This window comes from Muntiacus reevesi, chromosome 8 (genome assembly GCF_963930625.1).
Source record: "Muntiacus reevesi chromosome 8, mMunRee1.1, whole genome shotgun sequence".
NCBI lineage: Eukaryota > Metazoa > Chordata > Mammalia > Artiodactyla > Cervidae > Muntiacus > Muntiacus reevesi.
In genome coordinates, this window is record NC_089256.1 from 22,666,419 (window position 1) to 22,688,540 (window position 22,122).

Sequence of the window (22,122 nt, forward strand, 5' to 3'; positions counted from 1 at the left end):
TCTGCAGGTCCAGAGCTGCCTGTAATCCCTCCCTTCCCCACCCCCACATTCCCTGTAGCAATTAACACGGGGGGTGGCGACCAGAACAGTGCTGAAACCAGCAAATAGCGGGTGGCTACACGAGGACAGAAATAAAATTGCCATTTCAGCTCTGGGAGCAGCTGAAAGAGGCGCTCACTCTCGAGGGTGTACACAAATTTAGGGGAAGGAGGTACCTGAAGGAGAAGGAACTTTTTCCATCTCCTACTGAAATTAAATAAGGATGGCTCTCACAGCAGGGAGAGATGGACCCAGGGGATTCCCCCCAGGCTTAAGTGGTGCTTGGGTCAAAATAGCTTAGGGCCCCATGCCAGCCAGGTGCCTGCTGACGGATGATGGAGCATCCACCTGCAGCAAAAGAGTCCTAAATGGAGCACTGTCTTTGTAGGGAGGTGACCAGCCCTGCAGCCAGAGGGGGTCGCTATGGGAATCTAGTCACCTGAGAGGTGACCAGCCCTGCAGCCAGAGGGGGTCGCTATGGGAATCTGGTCACGTGGGCAAGCGACTAGCTTTGCAGTCAGAGGGAGTCACTCACTATGAGCACCTGTCCAGAGGGCAGTCGGAGACCGGCTGCCCACTTGGCCCTGATTCCCGAGGCGGCTGGAGTCAAAGGGAAGATGAGGGGGCGTGCCTTAAAGTGGGAGGGGAAGAGAACCGAGTGTAAACCGGGGAGAGAGGAGAGAGGGGGCGGGAAGGAAAAGGAGGGGAGGCGGAGGAGGAGGAGCCGAGCCCGCGGCCCCGCCCGGCGGCGCGCTGGTTGGCTGGCCCCCGCGTCCGCCCGCCGCCCGCCCCCTCCTCCCACGCCCCGCCCTCCCCGCGGCGGCTGGCGTCGAGAAAGTACAGTAAAAAGTCCAAGTGCAGCGCTCGGCAAGATGGGAACCGGCTCCTCCAGCTACCGGCCCAAGGCCATCTACTTGGACATCGATGGACGCATTCAGAAGGTAGCCCCCTCCCCCAGCCTCCCCCGCCGGGCTGCGGGCGCCCTCCCCGCGCGCCCCTCGCGGTGCCCGCCAGCCGGCAGCTCCTCCCCGGTGACCGCGCGGGGTCGCGGAGGCGGGTGGGGGCCGGCCAGGGGCCGCCGGCGGGGGAGGGGTCCGCGGTCCAGCGCCAGCGCATCCGCGGAGGCGGCTGTGGCCTTCGACAACTTGGGCCGGGGGCGGTGGGGCTCCGCGGGGCAGGTGTCCCCCCGCGCGGCCCGGTGGAAAGGGGCGACCGCAAGGGGAGTATTTTTTCCTTTCCTTGGGCAGAGCTTTCTTTGTAACAAATCTGATTAGGCTGAGTTCCGACGTTCCCAGGCTGGTCCATTAAACCTTTCATTTCCGGTGGAAGGACCCTGGAACAGTCGCCCCAGGAGCCGGTGGGCAGACCCGCGGGACGGACACCCCGGACAAGGGGAGCGGGTGGTACCTAGAGCTCGAAGCCCCTGCGGGGGCCGGGCACCGCTTCCTGCCGAGCGCGGAGCAGGTTGGGGCGGGTGTCGGTGGAGGCTGGCACGGCAGGGGCTGTCATCTCCCCTTCGGTTCCCCATCCCAGCAGGTGGGCAGCCCTGAGCCTGGAGGGGGTGACCCGGGGCTGCTTCACCTCCTGGGGACTGCGGAGAGACCCAATGACCCTCCGGACGAGCTCTGCATTCAGAGCATCTCCTGCTTCTGATTGGCAGAGAGGGACAAAAAGAGAGCTGGCTTGGAGGACGCTTCTCTAAGCTCCCTCTGAGGTCCTGGGTGGGGGGGGAGAGGAAGGCCACAGTGAGGGAAATGCTCCCTGACCCCAGCTGGACACTTCAGGGAAGCCGTGCATCCGCCGCGGCTCACTTTGCTCTTCACAAGGCGCACCCAGAGCAGGGAAGCAGGCTGAGATGCCCCAGCCGGATACAGAGTAGGTGCCAGGGCTTGGGTGTCTGGGGTTCTCAGACACCCTCTGCCAGCAGCCTCACTCTCGCCCCATCCCCTGCTTGATCCCAAGAAAGGAGAAGTGTGGGCTCCCCTTCCCCCCCGTAGCCCGCTTCACTGGAGCCAGATAACGGGGAGCAGGGGCTCTGAAGCAAGGGCAAGTGGTCACCAGGCGCAGGACTCCCCTAGGTCCCCTGGCTTCCAGGACTGGGCATCTGTGACTGCACAGGAATTTAACAGCCTCCCCAGAGGGAGAAAGGGCCCTCCGCTGAATACGCCCATGCTCCAGCATGGACACGTGTGCACAGACATGCACACACGGACACACATGTGCACATGCATCCACACACAGTGTGCGTGTAAAATGTGTGCACACACATGCACACAGGCGCACACACCACACATAGACACACAAGCGCAAACACACAGGCACACATGCGCACATACACACAAGCACACACATGCATGCACCACATATAGACACACATCCATACACACAAACGCACACACAAGCACAAACACAAATGCATACACACAGGCAAAGATGTGCACATACACACAAACACACTCATGTACACACACAGGCAAAGACACTCACATACACACAAGCACACACACTTTTTCTATCCCAACAGAGGAGAATTATCAAAGCTTGACCCCTTTTATCTTTTGAAAGAGGTGAGATGAGATGCTGTCAACATCAGAAGTGACAGTTCCCTCCCAAGAATGTCCTGAAGGTTTCCTGGAGAAGTCCAATGGGGTGTGGGTGCCAAGTGGAAGACAGGCTCCTGAGGGAGGGGAGCGCTGAGTGGTGGGCTTGACTCAGCTGTCCTTGGGGACATTTTGCTGCTGAGATACTCAAGGTTCTGGTAATCTCCACAAAAGCAGCCGGGCAGGCGATTCTGGGAGACAGTGAGCACCTGTGTTCGGGAGCGGCCAGATCTGATGTGGAGTGCTAGCTCCACCGCTTTCTGTCATCCTGGGCACCTAACTCTGAGCTCTTCTGAGCTGGCCTCTAGGCCAGTAAGGTGGGACAAGAGCATCGTCTTTGTAGACTGTTGTGAACAGTGAAGGAGGCCATGTAGACTCAGTGCCTGGAACCCTCTGGAACACAGCAGGTGTGATGTTCTCTGCGATTGGTCCATGCCTTTTGATACAAAGGAGAGGAGGCAGACGTGGTCCTCAGACCTCGGCCATCACTGTCCCTGCTTCCTGACCTTGCTCTGTGTCCTCTGCCTTTGCTACTGGCACTGGGGGGCTGGCGGGGAGGGCTCCTGGCTACACCTTTAGCCCTGGGGGAGAGCTGGAACATTTGGGGTTCCGAGCGTGTGCTGGAAGTCCTAACCCCCAGGCTACCTCACTCGGACACCCAGCAGCTCAGTTGGGACTTTAAATCCTGGGCTGAGAGCTCCTACAGCAATGTTTTCAGTGGCTGTGGTTTCTTAAAGTCCCAGGCGCTGGATTAACTCTGAAAGGTCCCTGCATGCCGTCATGCTCTGTCTCCCTTTTATCCATCCCTTCTCCTTTCTGGGGAAGCCATTCTTGAGGGGAGAGCCTGGGGAGGCAGGGGGGAGGCAGGAGCTGCTTCTGGCACTTGTGTTGTCTGCCCTGTGGTCCCTCGGCGGCTTCCACGTTGTTTCTGCACTCGGTCCCTCCAGTTCTCCGGCTCCTGGTCCTTCCCAGTCCCCCCAGAGAGGGCCCCAAAGGGGAGGAAGAAGGTAACATTCAGAGCAGCGGCTTCTTGGACAGCATCTGCTCCAGCACTCCCTGGGGGGCAAATCTAAAGTTGTCCAAAGGGATGCCCGGCGTCCCCTCTGAGGATGTACCGTAGGGATGATGCTGTAGGTGTTCCAGGTTCTCGAGAAACTGGTGGCGCCCAGGTGACTGGCTCACTGCTTCCTCAGTATGAAGGAGACTCGAGCACACACGTCACATCTCCCGCCCAGGTACCCAGTGTGGGGCCGCCACAGGGATCTGGGGTCCCCTTGAAGGATCCGTGTTCCATCTGCGGGCTTTTCCTGCAGAGGTTGTGCATAGGTGGCTTGGGGGCAGGGGGCAGACGGGGCTAATCTTCCCGGGTCTGGGTCCTTCCTGGGTGTACCCAGAAGCGGCCTCCAAGGGGGCTGAGGGGCGTGCAGAGAGCCAGTCCCTCCTCAGGGCCTCCACTTCCAGCCCCTCAGATCCGGATTAGTTCCCTAACCTCCCTCAGTCACGATTTCTCCACTGCCGCCTGGGGATTCTTGTTGGCCTGCTTGTTACAGGAATCAGAGTGGACAGTGCAAATCACTTAGTTATCCCAAGTGTTCACTGAGCACATAGTCCATGCTGAGGTCTGGGGTCCAGGGTGAATGGGGCATTCATGGCGCTCAGTGAGACCCACCCAGCCATGGCCCCTTTGCACATCCTCCCCCACCCTGCTCCCCCCGGGAGGGACAGACTGAACTGCTGCTGTTGCAGGGGTCCTAGTGAGGGGGACCCAGCTGTGGACAGGGCTAATGCTGGCTACATGTGGGTTTCCATAAAGAGGCTTCCTTCCTTAGGGAAGACCAGCCTGGTGGGGAAGGGGCCCTTCTCCTAGGCTGGGCAGTCTCAGGAAGACCCAACCTGTGACTGCCGAATGGCAAGGGCGGCAGCCTCACGCAGCCAGCTGCATCTCCGCACACCCGTCCACATCTGCTCCGCCACTTGTCAGGGACACAGGTGGGACCTGGTACCTCTTGGCACCAGGTGAAGGAGGACGGAGTGGGAGCCGGGTCCCCAAACCCAGGGAGCCGGGAACCCTGCTGTCAGGATTCCCCTCTAGAGCTGGTGCATCTTATCCCCACCCACAGGGCTTGCTGTTTCTCTCTGAGGCTTCCCCCACCTCAGAACCTGCTCCTTTCTCCCACGCACCTGCGGAGGAGGGTTGGGCTTGGCTGGGTTGCCTGGGACATGACAGACGATGCCACTGGCATCAGGGAGCTTGAGGGGCTCCTACCTGGTGGCACATCTGGGCATGGGTTTGCCCACCTTCTGAAGGAGGCAGAGTGAGGCCTTTGTGGGATCCCCGGCCCCGGGCTTGGGCTTAGTGAGAAGCCTTGTCTGGGCAAGACCAGTCATTCTGGGGACCATCGTAAGTGGCACTGAAAGGGACCAATTGGTGCGTTGCATGTCTCGCAGCGCCCCCCACCCCACCCCTGCCGTGGGACAGCCCCTCACCAGGCGCTCTGGGCCGGCACCACCCCCAACCGCTCCGAGCTGCGTCCCCGCCTTGCTCTGTAGCTGGAATCCAGGTCTTAACAGGCATCAGCCGCTTGAGTTCTACTCGGTTGTTTCTGCTCTGAAACAATGGAACAAATGAGAAAATCCCGGAAGGAAGAGCAGAGAGATCCCTGGGAAGTTGTTGAAATGTCAGCAGAAGGCTGTTCCCAGTTCCCGACGGTTGGTTGTGGTTGGGTCCCCCCACCCGCCGCTGGGACTGCCCCCCCCTCATTACCCCCCCCCCCAGGAGCTAAGCCCTCCTCTGCTGGGGCTCCTCTCCATGTGCTGCCTTCCTCTCAACCTGGCTCTGTTGCCACTTGGGGCCCCGGGCCCTGCCATGGATTCCTCGGGAGCCAGCAGTTAGCCCCCGTGGACCTTCAGGGCCTGACCCGCCATCCCGTCCCCAGCAGTTTCCCTGGGGCTCAGGCCCTCCTCCCTGCTCTGGGGGCCCTGGCTCTGCCTGCCCTGCCACAGGCTCCCCATGTCCCCCTGTCCTGCTCCGACCCTGCTCCCTCCAAGGATGCAGCCTTCCCTGCCTTTGGCACAAACACAGGCTTTCAGGCTGGCTGCTCATCTTCAGGGCAGTCCTGTCCTCTGTTGAAGGGTGCCCCTGCCACAGTCTTGTCCAGTATGATCAGCGTGGCGAGGCCTGGAGTCCTTCCCTGGCTCATGAAATGTCTCCCCTCCTGGGATGTCTGTCTGGCCACCTGGCCAAGCCCAGTGGAGAGTCCCTTTCACCCTCAGACGTGTGCTTGGCTCGCCCCTCACTCAGAGCCTCCCTTCCCTGCCCATCGGCAGGGTCCTGGCTCTTCTGTAGAGGGAATGTCCAAAAGACCCTCCGCAGTTCTTGGGCTTTGCTGTTGTCTGGCTCCTCTCATCACCACCAGGTGGACGGCGGCTCCCCTTGGTCGGCCTCCGAAGTCCCAGCAAAGTCATTTATCTTCCTTTAAATGTTCCTAATGTAAAAGCTTTAAAAGGATATTGAAATGGTAACAAAAGCTAATTGCAGCCAAGGAAGCTGGAGAAAGGGGGTCATTCCACACCCTCTCCGGGTTTCAGTGTAAATGGAGGCGCCTCTGTCATCATGGGGCAGAGACCCTGCCCCTCGCCCGCGATGACCCTGTGTCTCCAGCTGCTGTGAACATCGACGCGTCTCCATTTTCGGTCTCTTCACCAAATATTTATCAGCCGCTAGAGTGCAGCCGGCTGACTCCTGAGGGGCCGCGCCGGGTGCTCCGGAACACGACCTCTCGGGCGCACGGTCTCATGCGTTCTAGCCCAAAGTTGCGGGGGACCCAGGAGGCTGCAGATCTCCCTCCTCCTTCCCACGGGCTATGGTCGGAGGCCTCTTAAGCCAGACACTTTCTGACACCCTGAGGCCCTGGGAAGGGGTTGGCTGGGGGCCCGAACCCCGCTAATGCCATCGGGGTTGAGGATAATGATGTGGAGACCTTGTGGGCCGAGTGCAGGGGACAGGGCTGCTCTCCACAGTCACCTATGTGGTGGGCAGAGGCCATGGTGCTGGACAAAGCATCTCAGTGCCCGGCTCTGCCAGCGGAAGGCCCCAGGGAGGACACCTTCTCCCCGATGAGGTGGGTGCGATGCGGGCGCCCCAACCCCCATGGGGTGATTCGAATGGCTCTGAACAGCACCCATATGGAGCCCAGGGCAGAGCTGGCTCCCTGCAGAGGCTCAGTGAGTGCATCTTGTCCCCTGGCCCCCCTCTATCCCCTGGGAGACTCTGGAAGGAGGCTGGCAGTGCCTTGGTGTCCTCGGTTTTTTATCTGTGAGCCCACTGTGACAAATAATCACAAAGAGGGGGCAGTGCCAAGGCCTTGAGGCCCCGGGGCCCACTGCCCAGGCACCTCCTTCTCTAGCCTGGCAGAGGCGATGCCTGCTGGCAGCAGGGCTACCTCATGCCCTGAGCGAGGGCACCAGTGTTCTCACCAGAGCCCTTGTGGGCTGAGGGGCTGCTTGGCCTCAGAAACATGCAGAATGCAGCCCTGGGCATCAGGGAAGAAAAGCATGGGCAGAGCGCCCCGTCAGAACCGACGTGCAGATGAGGGATGAAAGGGATGCCTCCAGGATGCTGAGCCCTGTGCCAGCCATGGGCTCCCGGACACCAGCCTGGCTGTGGGCAGTGGGAGCTGGGTGGACAGGTAGCCTAGAGTTACTACAGGCTGGGGCCGTGCACCCCTGTCCTGGGTTTGCTATCTGCGATTGGCAGGCTGCACTCCTGGGGCCTGGGAGGCGGAGGGGGGGCCGGACTTTGGCAAGAAGGTCTGAGAGGGTCTCCAGAGGACTCAGAGGGACCTCAGGTGTCCTTGTGACAAGGTAGCCCAGTCCCACCCCACTGAAGGGTTTCTCCATGCTCCATCTCCACCCCTCCCCACTCAGGACAGACAGGCCATGAGATGGAAGAGGGCCCCCACAGCCCTTGCCTGGGTGGGGCAGAGCTGGTCTGGGCTCCAGACGGGGATGGCTCACGGCCAATGGAAGGGGCACGTCTATGGCCCTGCTCAAAAGGCGTTGACATGGAGCCTCTTGCTCAACTTAGCGGGCTGTTTCCTCATGCTTTTGTGGCTATTTGCATTTCCAGGGTTGTGAATCTTTCTGAGAAAAATGTATTCTAAGACCATGCACACCTGAAGATACAGCTGCAGGAGTCTAAAAAGTGCACGTGGGTCTCCCTGGGCCCCAGTTTACAGCTGTGCTGTGGGTCACTGCACCACACACTCAGCTGCCTTGGAGATGGCACCAAGCGTTTTCAGCCTCAAAAAAGTCATATCTGCAGTCGATGGTGTGGTTATGTGCCTTGACCCTACTCCTGCCTGCTTGTCCCCTGCACCAGCTCCATCACCTCCACCAGGTACCACATCTCCTTCTCGATTCCCAGAACTGTTCACCCAGTGGGAACTTTTGCCTAAACAGAAACTTTCAGCACCTTGATTCTGTTGTTGCTCAGTTGCCAAGTCCTGCCTAACTCTTTGTGACCCCACGGACTGCAGCACGCCAGGCTTCCCTGTCCGTCACCAACTCCCAGAGCTTGCTCAAACTCATGTCCATTGAGTTGGTGATGCCATCCAACCATCTCATTCTCTGTCACCCTCTTCTCCTCCTGCCTTCAATCTTTCCCAGCATCAGGGTTTCTTCCAGTGAGTCAACTCTTAGCATCAGGTGGCCAAAGTAGTGGAGCTTCACCTTCAGCATCCGTCCTTCCAATGAATGTTCATGGTTGAGTTCCCTTAGGATTGACTGGTTTGATCTCCTTGCCATCCAAGTGACTCTCAAGAGTCTTCTCCAACACCAGAGTTTGAAAGCATCAATTCTTCCGCACTCAACCTTCTTTATGGTCCAACTCTCACATCCATACATGACTACTGGAAAAACCATAGCTTTGACTGTATAGACCTTTGTCAGAAGAGTGATGTCTCTGCTTTTTAACTCAATCTAGACATGATTAAAGAAGACCCAAAATGTTCTTCATTTAGATTCAGATTCCCTGCCTAATATTTTTTTTAATTTTTAAAAATTGTAGTAAAATACACATGCTACATTACCATCTTCACCATTTTACATGTACAGCTCAGAGGCAATAATTTATTCACACTGTTGTGCAACCAACCATCCCCACCATCCATCTCTAGAACTTTCTCATTTCGCCAAATGAAACTCTGTCCCCACTAAACATTGCCTTTCTGTCCCCTTCCACAGACCCTGGCACCAACCACTGTCTTCTGTCTCTGTGAATCTGACTTCTCTGGGGACCTCCTGTAGAGGGGGGTGTCATAAAGTATTTGTCCTTTTATGGCTGGCTTCTTCCCTGCGCATCCTTAAGGCTAATCCAAGTTGTGGCAGCTGTCAGAATGCCCTTCCTCTTTAAGGCTGAGTCAGATTGCCCTGTGTGGATGGACTACATCTTGCTGATCCATTTATTCATCAATGAATCTGCCTGCTGTCTTGTAAACCTGAATCATTTCCACTCTTCTGTCCTCGGTTTGCAAAGAGTAGGTCTGTTGCAATGGTGCATTATTGTGTCTTCTGGAAAGCGTTGTGTTCCCATAGTCCTCCCGTTTTCCAGACCTGGTTGTGTTCATCTCGGGCGGGTGTTTGCAGCGTGGTCCATGAAGTGTGATGTATAGCAGGCGGGGATGAGAGTAAACTGTTCAAGGGAAGACAGATGCTCTTCCGATGCAATTACACTCAGTCCGCTTACCGGCAGCATGACATCGGCGTCAAGAGCATCAGTTCAGGGAGCGGAGCAGTTTGTGTGCCTTTGCACCCGTGAGTGTGCAGGCAGGTTACGTGCCTCAGTGTCTTCATCTGTGTGGTGGGGGGAAGCCAGCGTCTACCTCACAGGGTGGCTGTGATGAAATCAAGTGTGTGTGTCCTGTGCTGAAATGGGGTGGTGCGTGGCGTGTGCTCTGTAAGGTCTTGTTTTTATTTTTATTTATCTGTGTCACGGATTTGAGCTACCAGATCTCTGTGTCTTGTTGGGGGAGCCTTCCCGAGACCCCTGGCCTTGTCCACCTCCACATCGTTCCAGGCCCAGGGCCGTGTCCACGCGTGGTCTGTGGAACGAAGGGCCGGGCCAGCCCCACGGGTGCGTCCCGCTCAATGACACTGGTGACTGTGTTCCGCAGATTGGCCCCCAGTCCACACTCCTTCCCCCGTTCTTCCCAGGAAAGACAAGACTGGGAATGCCTTTCATTTCTCCTCTGACTATTTCTGAGGCAGCGTTCTGTGGGGACTGCAGTGAGGAGGGAGGGTGGGGAGGGGGGACATGACTCCCCCAGTGCAGGCTCTGGGCTTGGATGCCCCAGGACCACCAACACGGGTAGTGACGTGGGGCGGCCTGCGTGTCTGCACACGCTCCAGCTGCATTAGGGTTTCTAGGCCTCTGGTTCACTTATTCTGCTGGAAAGGGCTGTAGAGATATTCACAAGCACTGAACAGTAATTTTACAGGCAGAAGAAGCCTTTCTGTGGAAGCGAACCGTGTGTGGAGCGTGCTTGGCCAGTTGCTGGCCCCTGTAGCCTGGGGGGACTCACTGTCTGTCACTTGTCCCTTGTCTGTCCCTCTGCCCCTCATCTGCAGCCTGGGGGAGCTGCCTGGCCCTGTGGGGGTGCGGGGTAGGGGAGCTTCAGGGAGACAAAGTCAGAGCCCGCCCGTGGATGGTGGGAGTTAGGACCGTTTGTTACAGGCAGATCCTCCTCGGTTTAGCCCAGATAGAACACAGCCACAAGGCAAAGTGGCCATCGCCCTCCCATCACCACGCCCAGCCCCGCAGGCTTGGGGTACCCAGGCACTGTCCAGGGGACTCAGGCATCCCCGAGGCCGGCTGCACGTCCCATTGATTCATTCTGTAAGCAGAACAGTTAGCGGAGCCCAGTGACTCAGGCTGCCTTTATCCTCACAGCTTCTGCCTTGGGGATTTTTTGTTGTTGTTTTTACTTTCAGAACATTACAAATCACAGAAAAGGAGGCCGTGCATTTGACATTATCATCTAGAGATCTTCAATAATCTCTCCACCTGCAGTTTACATTTGCAAAAGCAGCTCACGCAGAGCGTCGTTCCTTGTTACGTAAAGGCTGACTGTCAGCCGCAGCAGCAGCAGCAGGGTGTGGCTGGTAGCTTGTCTGGAGCCTGTCTGCTGCACGCCCCAGTTCCAGGGTGCTTTGGGGAGCAGCCCCCAAGATGTTTTCGCTCAGAGTTGTGTTATGTAAGCTTCACATGGGGAAAAGTTGAGATATGGGCCGTACTTAAAGACTCAAAATTAATGGTCATACATACTCTAAAAAAATCTCTCAATGAAGCTTCTTATGTAAGCCTCAAATGTCTTACCGTCGCTGTTAATAACAGAAAAATTGAAAGCTGGGAACAAATACAAGAAATCACTGAAACACGTGACTCCAGGGATGACCCAGGACGCCCCCTGGAGCCGCCAGGATGTGCAGTCACGGTCCAGCATGTATGGGAGACCGATTCTGCATGTGCTGTTTTGAAGGCTGAGCCACAAAGAGCAGAGATGAGAGATGGCATCTGTGCCCTCTGGGCAGAGATGAACAGAATGTTCCAAGGAACAAGGGTGTGGAGGGCACTTCTGGTGGCCAAGTTATAATGGGGAAACGTGTAGAAACAGTGAATTTCCTCCAGGAATGTTTCTTGAAGCAGTGCTGGGTGACACTGACAGAAAAGGTGGATGAGATGGGTCACAGCCTCGGGGAGTGGAGAGGTCACACCTGTGCAGGTGATGCCTGGGTGACGGAGGAGCAGCAGCCCTGTGGGTGGGTGGAAGCCAAGTCTCAGGCGCTTAGGGTGTTAAGCTCTGATCATCGGGGTCCGAGTCTGTGGGCTTCGGTAAATAAGTCTGGAGGGTGTGGGCCTCATGCACTGCTGGACACAGCTGAAGTTCTGAACTACGGACATGTCGAGACCTCCTTCCACCTGACCCCTGCTCCCTGCGCCCCCACGTTCCCCCCCGGAACATGACGGGGTGCGGAACCCCACAGCCTGGTTTTCCCGACTCATCTTGTGCATAGCCACTCTCCTCCCAGTCCCTTCCCGGAAGCCCAGGGCTTCTCTCGGGATGGAGGTGCTGTAGCCAGGGCCCTCTCTGAGTCTGGGGTCTCTGACTCCGTCTCCAGCCCTGCGATGACCCCTCCAGCTCCCACCCTGCTCTGGAACACCAGGCTTGGCTTCTGGAAGAAGGAGCCTTGGGGGTATCGGCTTTCAACCAAGTGCCGTGAGCCCTGGGCGTAGCCCCGGGCATCAGACTCTAAGAGCAGTGTACCCGAGAAGAATTGTTTGGTTCGGTGTGGAGGCTGCTCAGGCCACACGGCCTCCACATGCTGGGTGACGTGGGTGCTGTGTGACCTGGGACAATGAGGGTCTCACTGTGGCCCGGGAGGCACCACCCGGCCGATGTTACCTCGGGGACAAGCACCCCTTAAAGTCCAGCGGCACTGAGCAGAAACCCCGATCTTTGGAGGCACTTGTAGCAGCCATAGGGGAGGCCCTTGGGGGTTTTCTCCGGGTGGTGGACACTGGCCTCTGTCTGGATAAGAAGCTGGACGGTGGGACCGGACCCCCCCTGAGGCTACCATTGCCCATGCCCAGAGATGTTTGTTTTCTCGCAGGAAAACCGTTTTTCTTTTTCTTATTTTTTAGTTTGTATTGGAGGATAGCTGATTAACCATGTTGTGATAGTTTTAGGTGAACAGGCAAGTGGCTCAGCCATACACATCCATGTACCCATTCTCCTCCCCATTCCCTTCCTATCCAGGTGGCGCATAACGTATGCTCAATTTTGCTAATGAAATTTCAAACAATAAGAAGAAAAGGAAATGCAGGGGGTGATGGAGGGAAGAAGGAAGGCCTCTTTCCACTGCACAGGGAAGCTCGTTGGCTCCCGCATGCCCCACGGCCAGCTCCCTTCAGCAGCCTTCCTTCCCCGTCTCCCATCTCGATATGATCACTGTTGCTCACCAGGGTGTCTGTGTGATGGCCCAGGTTCCTCTGGCTGATTCCTGTCTGCCCACGTTGTCACCTCGTCTTGCCTTGTTCCTGGGGGTTCCCACTGTTTTCGGTGAATTGTGTCCCCCCGAAAGATATGCCCATGTTCTGACCACCCTCCCCCCCCAACAACCTGTGAATGGACTATGTTTGGAAATAGGTTCTTTGCTGGTGTAACCAAGATGAGGTGAGGCAGGGCTGGATGTGACTGTCCTTGAAGAAGAGGGAGGTGTGCCCGTTTAGAGAACAGATGGCAGAGGCAAAGCCTGGTCTGATGCATCCACAGACCAAGGAGCCCCAGGGGTGCTGGCCACTGTCCGAACTGCAGAGAGACAGGATGGACCCTCCCTGAGGATTTTCAGGAGGACGAAAACCCACTGCCACCTCCACTGCAGACTCCAACCTCCAGAACAGAGGATGAACTTCTGTGGGTTTAAGCTGCCCTTTTGTGGTATCTTCTTATTTGGTTGACCAAAAATTTCCTTCGGGTTTTTCACATCATTGTACAGAAAAACCCAAATGATCTTCTTGGCCAATTAATACCATAGCCCCAGGAAACTCATACAGTTGCCTCATTTTTACCTAATTACCTCCTTAAAGACTTTCTCCAAATACAGCCCAGAAAGCCTGGACCCTTCTCTGGAAAAGGCTGAAAGGCACAGCTTCCCTAGCCCCTCAGATTCCCGGATCCCTGATTCATTCCTGCCGGGGAAGTGAAGATGGAACCGGATGCTTGCTTCCCATGCCTGCTGCGGTCTGACCTGAGCTGGAGGGAGGGGTCCTTCCCACCTCCTGGTCCTGGGTCTCACTGTCACGTGGTTTCTTCCTGTCTTTTACCCTTGCCCAGCCCCCTCCTTCTCCATCTGCTTTGAAACAGGGTGGCAGAGGCTGCGTGCTGGGGCCAGGCTCCCCGTGGGTGGTCCCCAGGGCCCCAGGTCCTCCCCAGCACCTTCCCTTTTGCACCCTTCCCTGCCCCGGGACACCCAGGAGCCCTGACCCCGGGGTGGATCCGCTGGGACCACACTCAGGGTTCTGATGCAGCAGGGCCTGCGAGGGGAGCACTGGGCTCTGGGTCACGAGCTGCCTCTCACTGGGAAACCTTGGGAAACGTCCTCACCTCCAGCCCCGTTTCAGCACATTTCTTATTCTTTTTGTTCGTCGCTTTCTGCATTTTCAGTCGCCTGTGATCCATTATTTATAACAGTGGATCAGAAGTAAAGACACCAGCAGTGGAAAAAAAAACACAGAGTAGCCCAGAGAGATGACAAGAGTGCTGAGTGGCTCAGCCGTGACAAATGGGTTTCGTGGGGAGAAGGCGGCTGCCGACTGGGTGGGAAATGGGCCCTGAGATCCCGCTGAGCCCGAGGAGGCGGGGGTTTACAGCGTCTGGGTGGCTGAGTCCTGCTGTTGAACATCCCTAACCAGGACAGGATTCCTCCAACTGCGGACTGTTCCCTCCAACCTCTCTACCTCCCTGCCCCACACCCACAGCAGCTCTGACGGGAGGTGGGGGAATCGCAGCCTTTGACCCTCCAAGCCATCAGTGTCTCCTCTCTTCAGCCTGTCCTTCCCTAGTCCCATCCTAAAGCTTTATCCCAGTCCTGTATGCACTCCACACTTCACATAGCATCAAGGACTCCTCATTGTTATTCAATCACTCAGTCGTGTCCCACTCTTTGCAACCCCATGGGCTACAGCACACCAGAGTTCCCTGTCCTTCACCATCTCCTGGAGTTTGCTCAGGCTCATATCCATCGAGTCGGTGATTCCATCCAACCACCTCATCCTCTGTCGACCCCATCTCCTCCTGCCTTCAACCTTTCCCAGCATCAGGATCTTTGCCATGGAGTCTGCTCTTCGCATCAGGTGGCCAAAGTATTGGAACTTCAGCTTCAGCATCAGTCCTTGCAATGAATATTCAGGGTTGACTTCCTTTAGGATTGACTGGTTTGACCTCCTTGCTGTCCAAGGGACTCTCCAATACCACAGTTCCCAGGCATCAGTTCGGCGCTCAGGCTTCTTTATGGTCCAACTCTCTAAAGGACTCCTATCACCTGCAAAAGAGATTCCAACCATCTCAGAATGAAGGTCAAGGTGTACCAGATCCCTGGTGCTTCTGTAGCAGATCGCCACAAGCAGAATAACCAAAAAGAACAGAAATGTATTTTTGCACAGTCCTGGAAGCTGAAAGTCCTAAATGAGCTTCACTGGGGTCAGAGTCAAGGTGTTGGCAGAGGTCCTGGGGGAGCATCCATTCCCTGCCCCTTTCCACATCCGAGGCTGCCGGTGGATTTCCGCTTATAGCCACAGCCCTCCAGTCTTCAAGGCCAGTATCCTCAAGTCCATATCTGCCCCACACTCTTCACATCACTTTCTCCTCTGTGTGTTGCTATGTCTCACCCCACCTCCCTGGTGACTGTGTGATTTCATTTAGGCCCACCTACATCATCCAGGATTGTCTCAGGATCTAAGCACACCTGCAGAGACTGTAGGGAAGTCTTCACAGGTTTCTGGGGTTAGGGGGAGGGTATCTCTTAGGGGCATGGGCTTCCCAGGTGGCTCAGTGATAGAGTATCCACCTGCCAATGTCGTAGATTTGGGTTTGACCCCTGGAGAAGGAAGTGGCTACCTACTCCAGTGCTCTTGCCTGGAGAATCCCTTGGACAGAGGAGCCTGGCAGGCTACAGTCCATGGGATGATAAAGACTCAACTTAGCGACTAAACAACAGCAGTCTGTGGGGTGTGTTCAGTTGCTCAGTCATGTCTGATTATTTGCGACGCTATGGACTATAGCCCACCAGGCCCCTCTGTCCATGGGATTCTCCAGGCAGGAATACTGGAGGCAGTGGGCTGCAGGGATGTCAGCCACATGGTTGTAAACACATTCCAGCTTCAGCTGGCCCCGCATTTCCTGGAATCCGCAGGCTCTCTGCATGTGGTCGCTGTGCCCTAAACCCTATGGGATCTCTGGTCTGGAGTGTGCGTGGGGCAGAGCGAGGGGGTCACACCTTCCCTGCAGCCCCAGCCCGTGCCCCTGCTCCTGTGGTCCACCTGACCTTCCCGACCAGCCCTCTTTCACCGACATGTCCCATATGCCTTTAGTTTCATGTGTGGAGTGAACATCACCGCGTCCCCTGCCACCGGCAACAGGTGACAGGAGGGCCTTAGATGTCTCTCTGCTCCCCCAGCAGAGCTTGCTCTGCATTTGATTGTATTAACTCATGCCATGCGAGACCAATGTGCCTCTCAAATGCTCTCACCTAACAGACGTTTATTGAAGGCCTCCCGTGTGTTGGGCCCCAGAAAAGGTGATGCTAGGGAGGTGATGTGCTTCAGAACATCAGCCTCAAGTCACCCTCCCACCCCCCTGGGTTGCTTTTCCCATGGCCCAGGTTTCAGCAGAATGGGATTTGCCTCCACCAGTGTCCCATGCTGCTTGTATGATCTTTTCGCATCTGTAAATGGGGCTGGTACCTGCCTGGCACACATTTGGAGCATGCTTAACACATCCCAGAAGTCTTGGGAAATGTTCTATAGAGGCTGTGTATCTTCTCTGCATAGCAGAAGAGGGAGGTATGCATTGAAGAGGGTAAGGCATTTGCCCATGATCCCAGAGTCCATGAGAAGCAGAGCTGGTAAACCAGGAGGGCTTGGCTTCAGGTCCGTGTGGTGAATGTGCCTCTCAGGGAGAAGGAGTCTCACCCGTGGGGTGAGGTGGTCATCCCAACGTGTGGGGCTTGGGGCAGAGGCTGCCCAAGGAAGCCCCCGAACACTGTGAAGCAGGTGGAGCTGGTGTTTTCCACTCTGAGGATGAGATGTCAGAGACTAGAGATGTTGGGAGACTTGCCTGGGGTGCCCAGTTTATTAGAGAAGGAACAGAGTCAGGTCCTGATGCCCAGGCTGAAGGCTTTTCCTCGGCGGGTTCCTCCGGCCTTGCAGGCTCTGCAACGAGGTTGCGGTTTGGGGCCTCCCTCTGCCTTTGCCCCAGGCTCACCCTGTCACAGCTCCAGGAGGCTTTGTGCCGCGTGTGCTACCTCCCGAGCACATCCATGATTCCTGGCCTCACCCACCCCTGGTCCCCATCATCTGAGACGATTTATCACACTGAGCCGCCAGCTCCTCCCTGCTCCTTCGCTCTGACCATCCCCTGCTGCTGGACTGGCAGTCGCCCTTCCTTCTCATCCCTGCTCACTTGCTATGTCACCTTGGAAGTAGGGTTCCTCCCCTCTCTGATCCTTAGTTTCTGCAAGATAGTAATAACAGTCCCCACCATTAAAGCTTGCTTGAAGAATTGAAGACAAATAAGTGGCAAGAAAAGGGGGCCATTCTCTCTTTCTTACACACACACACATATATACTCACACTTGTTTTCAAGTCAGGATCCACAGGGTGCATTTACTTGCTGTCACCCTTGGCCTCTTTCTATCCCATTTTTTAAATCCCTTTTGCGTTCCTTGTCATTTATTTGTCAGAGAAGACGTATTACTTATGGTCCCCAAAACATGCCCTAAAGATAGATATATGACATCTGAGAAATAATAAGGGAAATTGTTGTCAGTTTTCTTTGCATGTGACAGAAGTACTGTGGCTTATCTTAAACCCTAAGAAAGATCTTATATTTTAGAGGTCCATTCTGAAATACATGCATGAAATAGTATGATGTCTAAAATGAGCTTTCAGATAACCCTGATGGAGGGAGAAGTTGGGAGACAGAGAAGGCAGGATAGATCTTGTGTTGCTAATTGTGGAAGCTGGGAGATGGGGACTGAGGTTCCATTATGCCAGGCCTTCAGCTTTTGTAGTAACAGATCATTTCCATTATGTATAAAAGTTCTCTTTTTTTTTTTTTCAGGGAATGTACGTAATGTTTCTGGTTCATAGTAATAAATGGTAGTTTTTGTTTTTATTTTATATGTTTTCAAATGACAGGGCCAGAAAAATACCTCTTAAATTAGAAAGAGAAATGAGGTCTAATTCAGATTTTATCTTAGACAAAGAAGCCGTGATTGCCTGCCTGGTGGTTAGCAGTGATCCATTCTGAATGTGACATTATTGTGACATGTTCTAGAAACAAGGGGGAGGATGGAATGAACATTATATTCACCTTTATATATGTAATTTATAATTTGAGGTAGACTGCAGAGGAATTGCAGATATACGTGGATGGATGGGGAGATAGCCTACAATCTTCCCTTTGGTGAAAGTGTGTATTCCTTGAGGGATGGTAAAAAAAAAAGTTAAATGTGGGATATGGGTCTTGGTCTCTTTGTAGCTTGTTTGTTTTATATATTAAACACTCATAATTCCCAGGTGCTGAAAAAGCAATAGAAATTCAGCTTTTAATTCCCCCAAAGATAGCAAAACCACCACTGAGTTGGCGTTCAGCTGTCCTGACAGCTGGCCTGGTGAGCTCTATCTCGTGAAGCTGGAGCATGGGCACTGGGGCCAGACTGAAATACTCTGGTTTGTTTTGAGGGAAGGCAGAGCCCTATAAAAGCTTAATAGTTTATAAAAACTATAAAAATGAGTCATGGTCTGATAGACAAAGGAAAGGAATTTGGATTGGTTTATTTTCTTCCGAGCGTGGGGAGCAAATCAATATTCACTCCAGGTAGGTGATCAGAAATATCAGTAAATTAAGAGCAAGGCAGATAGAATGTAGACACAGTAAGGGGGAGTGACAGCAGAAAAGAGGCCAAGTGACCACCTCTGCTTCCTGTTAGGACCACCATTAAAGTCTGATTTCAGCACTGCACGCATCTCTGGGCTTGGAGCCAGGTGCCCCACGTTTGTATCCAGGACCACACAGACCTGGCCAGGCCAGGTTCTCTCTCTGTGTCAGAGCTCTCATCTGAGAGCTGAGGGGATGATGATACTCCAAGCTTAGGAGGTTCTTCCAAGGACCCAGGGTCACAGGGTGTAAGACGCTTGGCTCAGGTTTTGGCCGGAGCATGGACTCAACCATGTTAGATGTTGGTGTTGGTGGTAGTGATGATGGTGAAGTAAGGGATGGTGTAGTCACGGTGAGGATGGTGGTGATGATGGAGCAAGGGATGGTGGTACTCATGATGGGGATGGTGGTGGTGACAGTGGAATTATAGGAGGAGGTGGTGGTGATGGTGATGATGACAATGGACTAAGGGATGGTACTAGTCATGGTGGGGATGGTGGTAGTGATGGTGGAGGTAGAGGAGGTGGTAGTGATGGTTATGATGGAGTAAGGGATGGTGTAGTCACAGTGGGGATGGTGGTGGTGATGGTGATGAAGGGATGGTGGTAGTCACGGTGGGGATGGTGGTGGTGATGGTGATGATGGAGTGAGGGATGGTGGTGGTCACGGTGGGGGTGGTGGTGGTGATGGTGATGATGGAGTGAGGGATGGTGGTGGTCACGGTGGGGGTGGTGGTGGTGATGGTGATGATGGAGTGAGGGATGGTGGTGGTCACGGTGGGGATGGTGATGGTGATGATGGAGTGAGGGATGGTGGTGGTCACAGTGGGCATGGTGGTAGTCATGGGTGGGTATGGTGGTGGTAATGATGGAGTAAGGGATGGTGGTGGTCACGGTGGGCATGGTGGTAGTCATGGTGGGGATGGTGGTGGGGATGGTGATGATGGAGTAGGGAATGGTGGTAGTCGTGATGGGGATGGTGGTGGTGATGGTGATGATGGAGTGAGGGATGGTGGTGGTCACGGTGGGGATGGTGGTAGTGATGGTGGGGATGGTGGTAGTCACGGTAGGGATGGTGGTGGTCACGGTGGGGATGGTGGTAGTGATGGTGGGGATGGTGGTAGTCACGGTAGGGATGGTGGTGGTCATGGTGGGGATGGTGGTAGTCATGGTGGGGATGGTGGTAGTCACGGTAGGGATGGTGGTGGTGACCGTGAAGGTGGGGGTGGCAATGGTGCAGGTGATGGCAGTGGTGGTGGTTCTGGCAATCATGGTGGTGATGCCAGAGGTGATCGTGGTGATGGTGGAGCTGCTGGTGGAATTGGTATCCTTAGTGCTGTAACCTAAAACCAGCAGATGCAGAGTTTGGCCTCAGCGAGTTGATGCAGGAGGCTGCTTGGGCACCAATGTCGAAACATATAAAACCACCCAGAGATGCTGACGTGTTGATGTCAAGGCTGTGAGTCCTCGGTGCCTCTTGCTTGTGAACGTGGCCTTGGTATGGTCAAGGGGGTGCCTCTCCATCTCCAGGGAAGATATCCGTGAATTTCAGGGGGCCCTCCTGTAATCACAGCTGCCACTTAGCGGAGCACTTACTATGCACCGGGCCCTCTGTATGTCATGATGAAGCCTTCACCCTGGTATGACAATGCTCACTCTGCAGGGGAAGAGTCAGGGCCTCAAGGTTAAGAATCCTGCCCTGGCTCAAGCTGGAAAAGGAGAAGCTGGGCGTGAAGTCACTTCTCTGACTCCTCCCCATCTGCCCCTCTTCTCTGCATGTGACTGGAGCAGTGCACGACCCTGGCACCAGCTCAGGGCGATCCTGGGACGTGAGACTGTGGGAACCTCAGGGGCTGCAGCCGATCCAGGGCCCACTCGGTCAGAGGGAGCCAGCTAAGGGCAGTCACTCTCTGTCCTTGTTCTCCAGTGCCCCCTCTGCCCTGAGGGCCAGCAGTCAGTGATTTGTATAACTTTAGCAACAGAACTGTTTTCCTCTCAAAAATTTTACATACAGTCCTACAATATAAAGCTTACACAAACAGTTAAATGACTGTATTAGTACTCATTTATTCTGATAATTCTAATGTACATCACCCACCGGAGACTAACTGGGAATAGAAAGGTTCCTCGTGTGAGCACTGAGTTTGGAATTGGGGTTCAGGCTGGCAGCCGCAGGCTTACACTGGCGGCAGCACCAGTGAGCTTCAGCTCATTTCACTGACGCCCAGAAGGCTGCATGAGGAGCCATCCTGCGGCCATGGACAGGCCTGAAAACCCCAGCAGGGAGGCCCTACAGCTCACCGGCCAGGAAGCATGTAGATCCGAGCCACTAGGGTCTCAGGACAGCAGTCATGGGCAGCCTCACGGGTGCTGACTGTGTGAACCTGACACCCAGAATGACATCTCCCTCCCCAGATGTGTTGGTACTTAAGTTATTACAGCTGAGTAACTTGCTTTAGAGGGGCTTCCCTAATGGCTCAAATGGTACAAAATCCATCACAATGCAGGAGACCAGAGTTCAGTCCCTGGGTCAGGAAAATCCACTGGAGAAGGGAATGGCAACCCATTTCAGTATTCTTGCCTGGAGAATCCCATGGACAGAGGAGGATGTGGGCTACATCCATGGGATTGCAAAGAGCTGAACACAACTGAGCCACTAACACACACACACACACACACATACAATTCAGTTCAGTCACTTAGTCATGTCTGACTCTTTACAACCCCAGGGACTGCAGCACACCAGGGTTCCCTGTCCATCACCAACTATGAGCTTGCTCAAACTCATGTCCATCACATCAGTGATGCCATCCAACCATCTCATCCTCTGTCGTCCCCTTCTCCGCCTGCCTTCAATCCATCCCAGCATTAGGGTCTTTTCCAGTGAGTCAGTTCTTCACATCAGGTGGCCAAAGTATAGGAGTTTCAGCTTCGGCATCAGTCCTTCCAATGAGTATTCAGGACTGATTTCCTTTAGGATTGACTGGTTGGGTCTCAGTGCAGTCCAAGGGACTCTCAAGAGTCTTCTCCAACACCACAGTTCAAAAGCATCAATTCTTCGGTGCTTAGCTTTCTTTATGGTCCAACTCTCACATCCATACGTGACTACTGGAAAATCCATAGCTTTGACTAGACAGACCTTTGTTGGCAAAGTAATCTCTCTGCTTTTTAATATGCTGTCTAGGTTGGTCATAGCTTTTCTTCCAAGGAGCAAGCATCTTTTAATTTCGTGGCTGCAGTCACCATCTGCAGTGATTTTGGAGCCCCCAAAAAATAGTCTGTCACTGTTTTCATTGTTTCCCCATTTATTTGCCATGAAGTGATGGGACCGGATGCCATGATCTTAGTTTTCTGAATGTTGAGATTTAAGCCAACTTTTTCACTCCCCTCTTTCACTTTCACCAAAAGGCTCTTTAGTTCTTCACTTTCTGTCTTCAGGGTGGTGTTATCTGCATATCTGAGGTTATTGATATTTCTCCTTGCAATCTAGATTCCAGCTTGTGCTTCATCCAGCCTGGCATTTTGCCTGATATACTCTGCATATAGGGCTTCCCTTGTGACTCAGCTGGTAAAGAATCTGCCTGCAATGCTGGAGACCTGGGTTTGATCCCTGTGTTGGGAAGATCCCCTGGAGAAGGGAAAGGCTACCCACTCCAGTATTCTGGCCTGGAGTATTCCATGGACTATACAGTCCATGGGGTCGCAAAGAGTCAGAAACGACTGCGTGACTTTTACTTTCGCTCACTGTGTGTGTAAGTTAAATAAGCA

At 54.6% G+C, this 22,122-nt stretch overlaps 1 protein-coding gene across 2 annotated transcripts in view; it reads left to right on the plus strand.

The window, feature by feature from the left end:
* Nucleotides 1–868: 868 nt before the first annotated feature.
* Nucleotides 869–22,122, plus strand: part of PDE9A (phosphodiesterase 9A) — a 105,821-nt gene continuing 84,567 nt past the window's right edge. For both annotated transcript variants that reach the window (XM_065942398.1, XM_065942399.1), the window contains exon 1: nt 869–980. In XM_065942398.1, the coding sequence (XP_065798470.1) occupies nt 912–980 (69 nt within the window). In that variant the 5' untranslated portion in view covers nt 869–911. The remainder of the gene's footprint in view (nt 981–22,122) is intronic.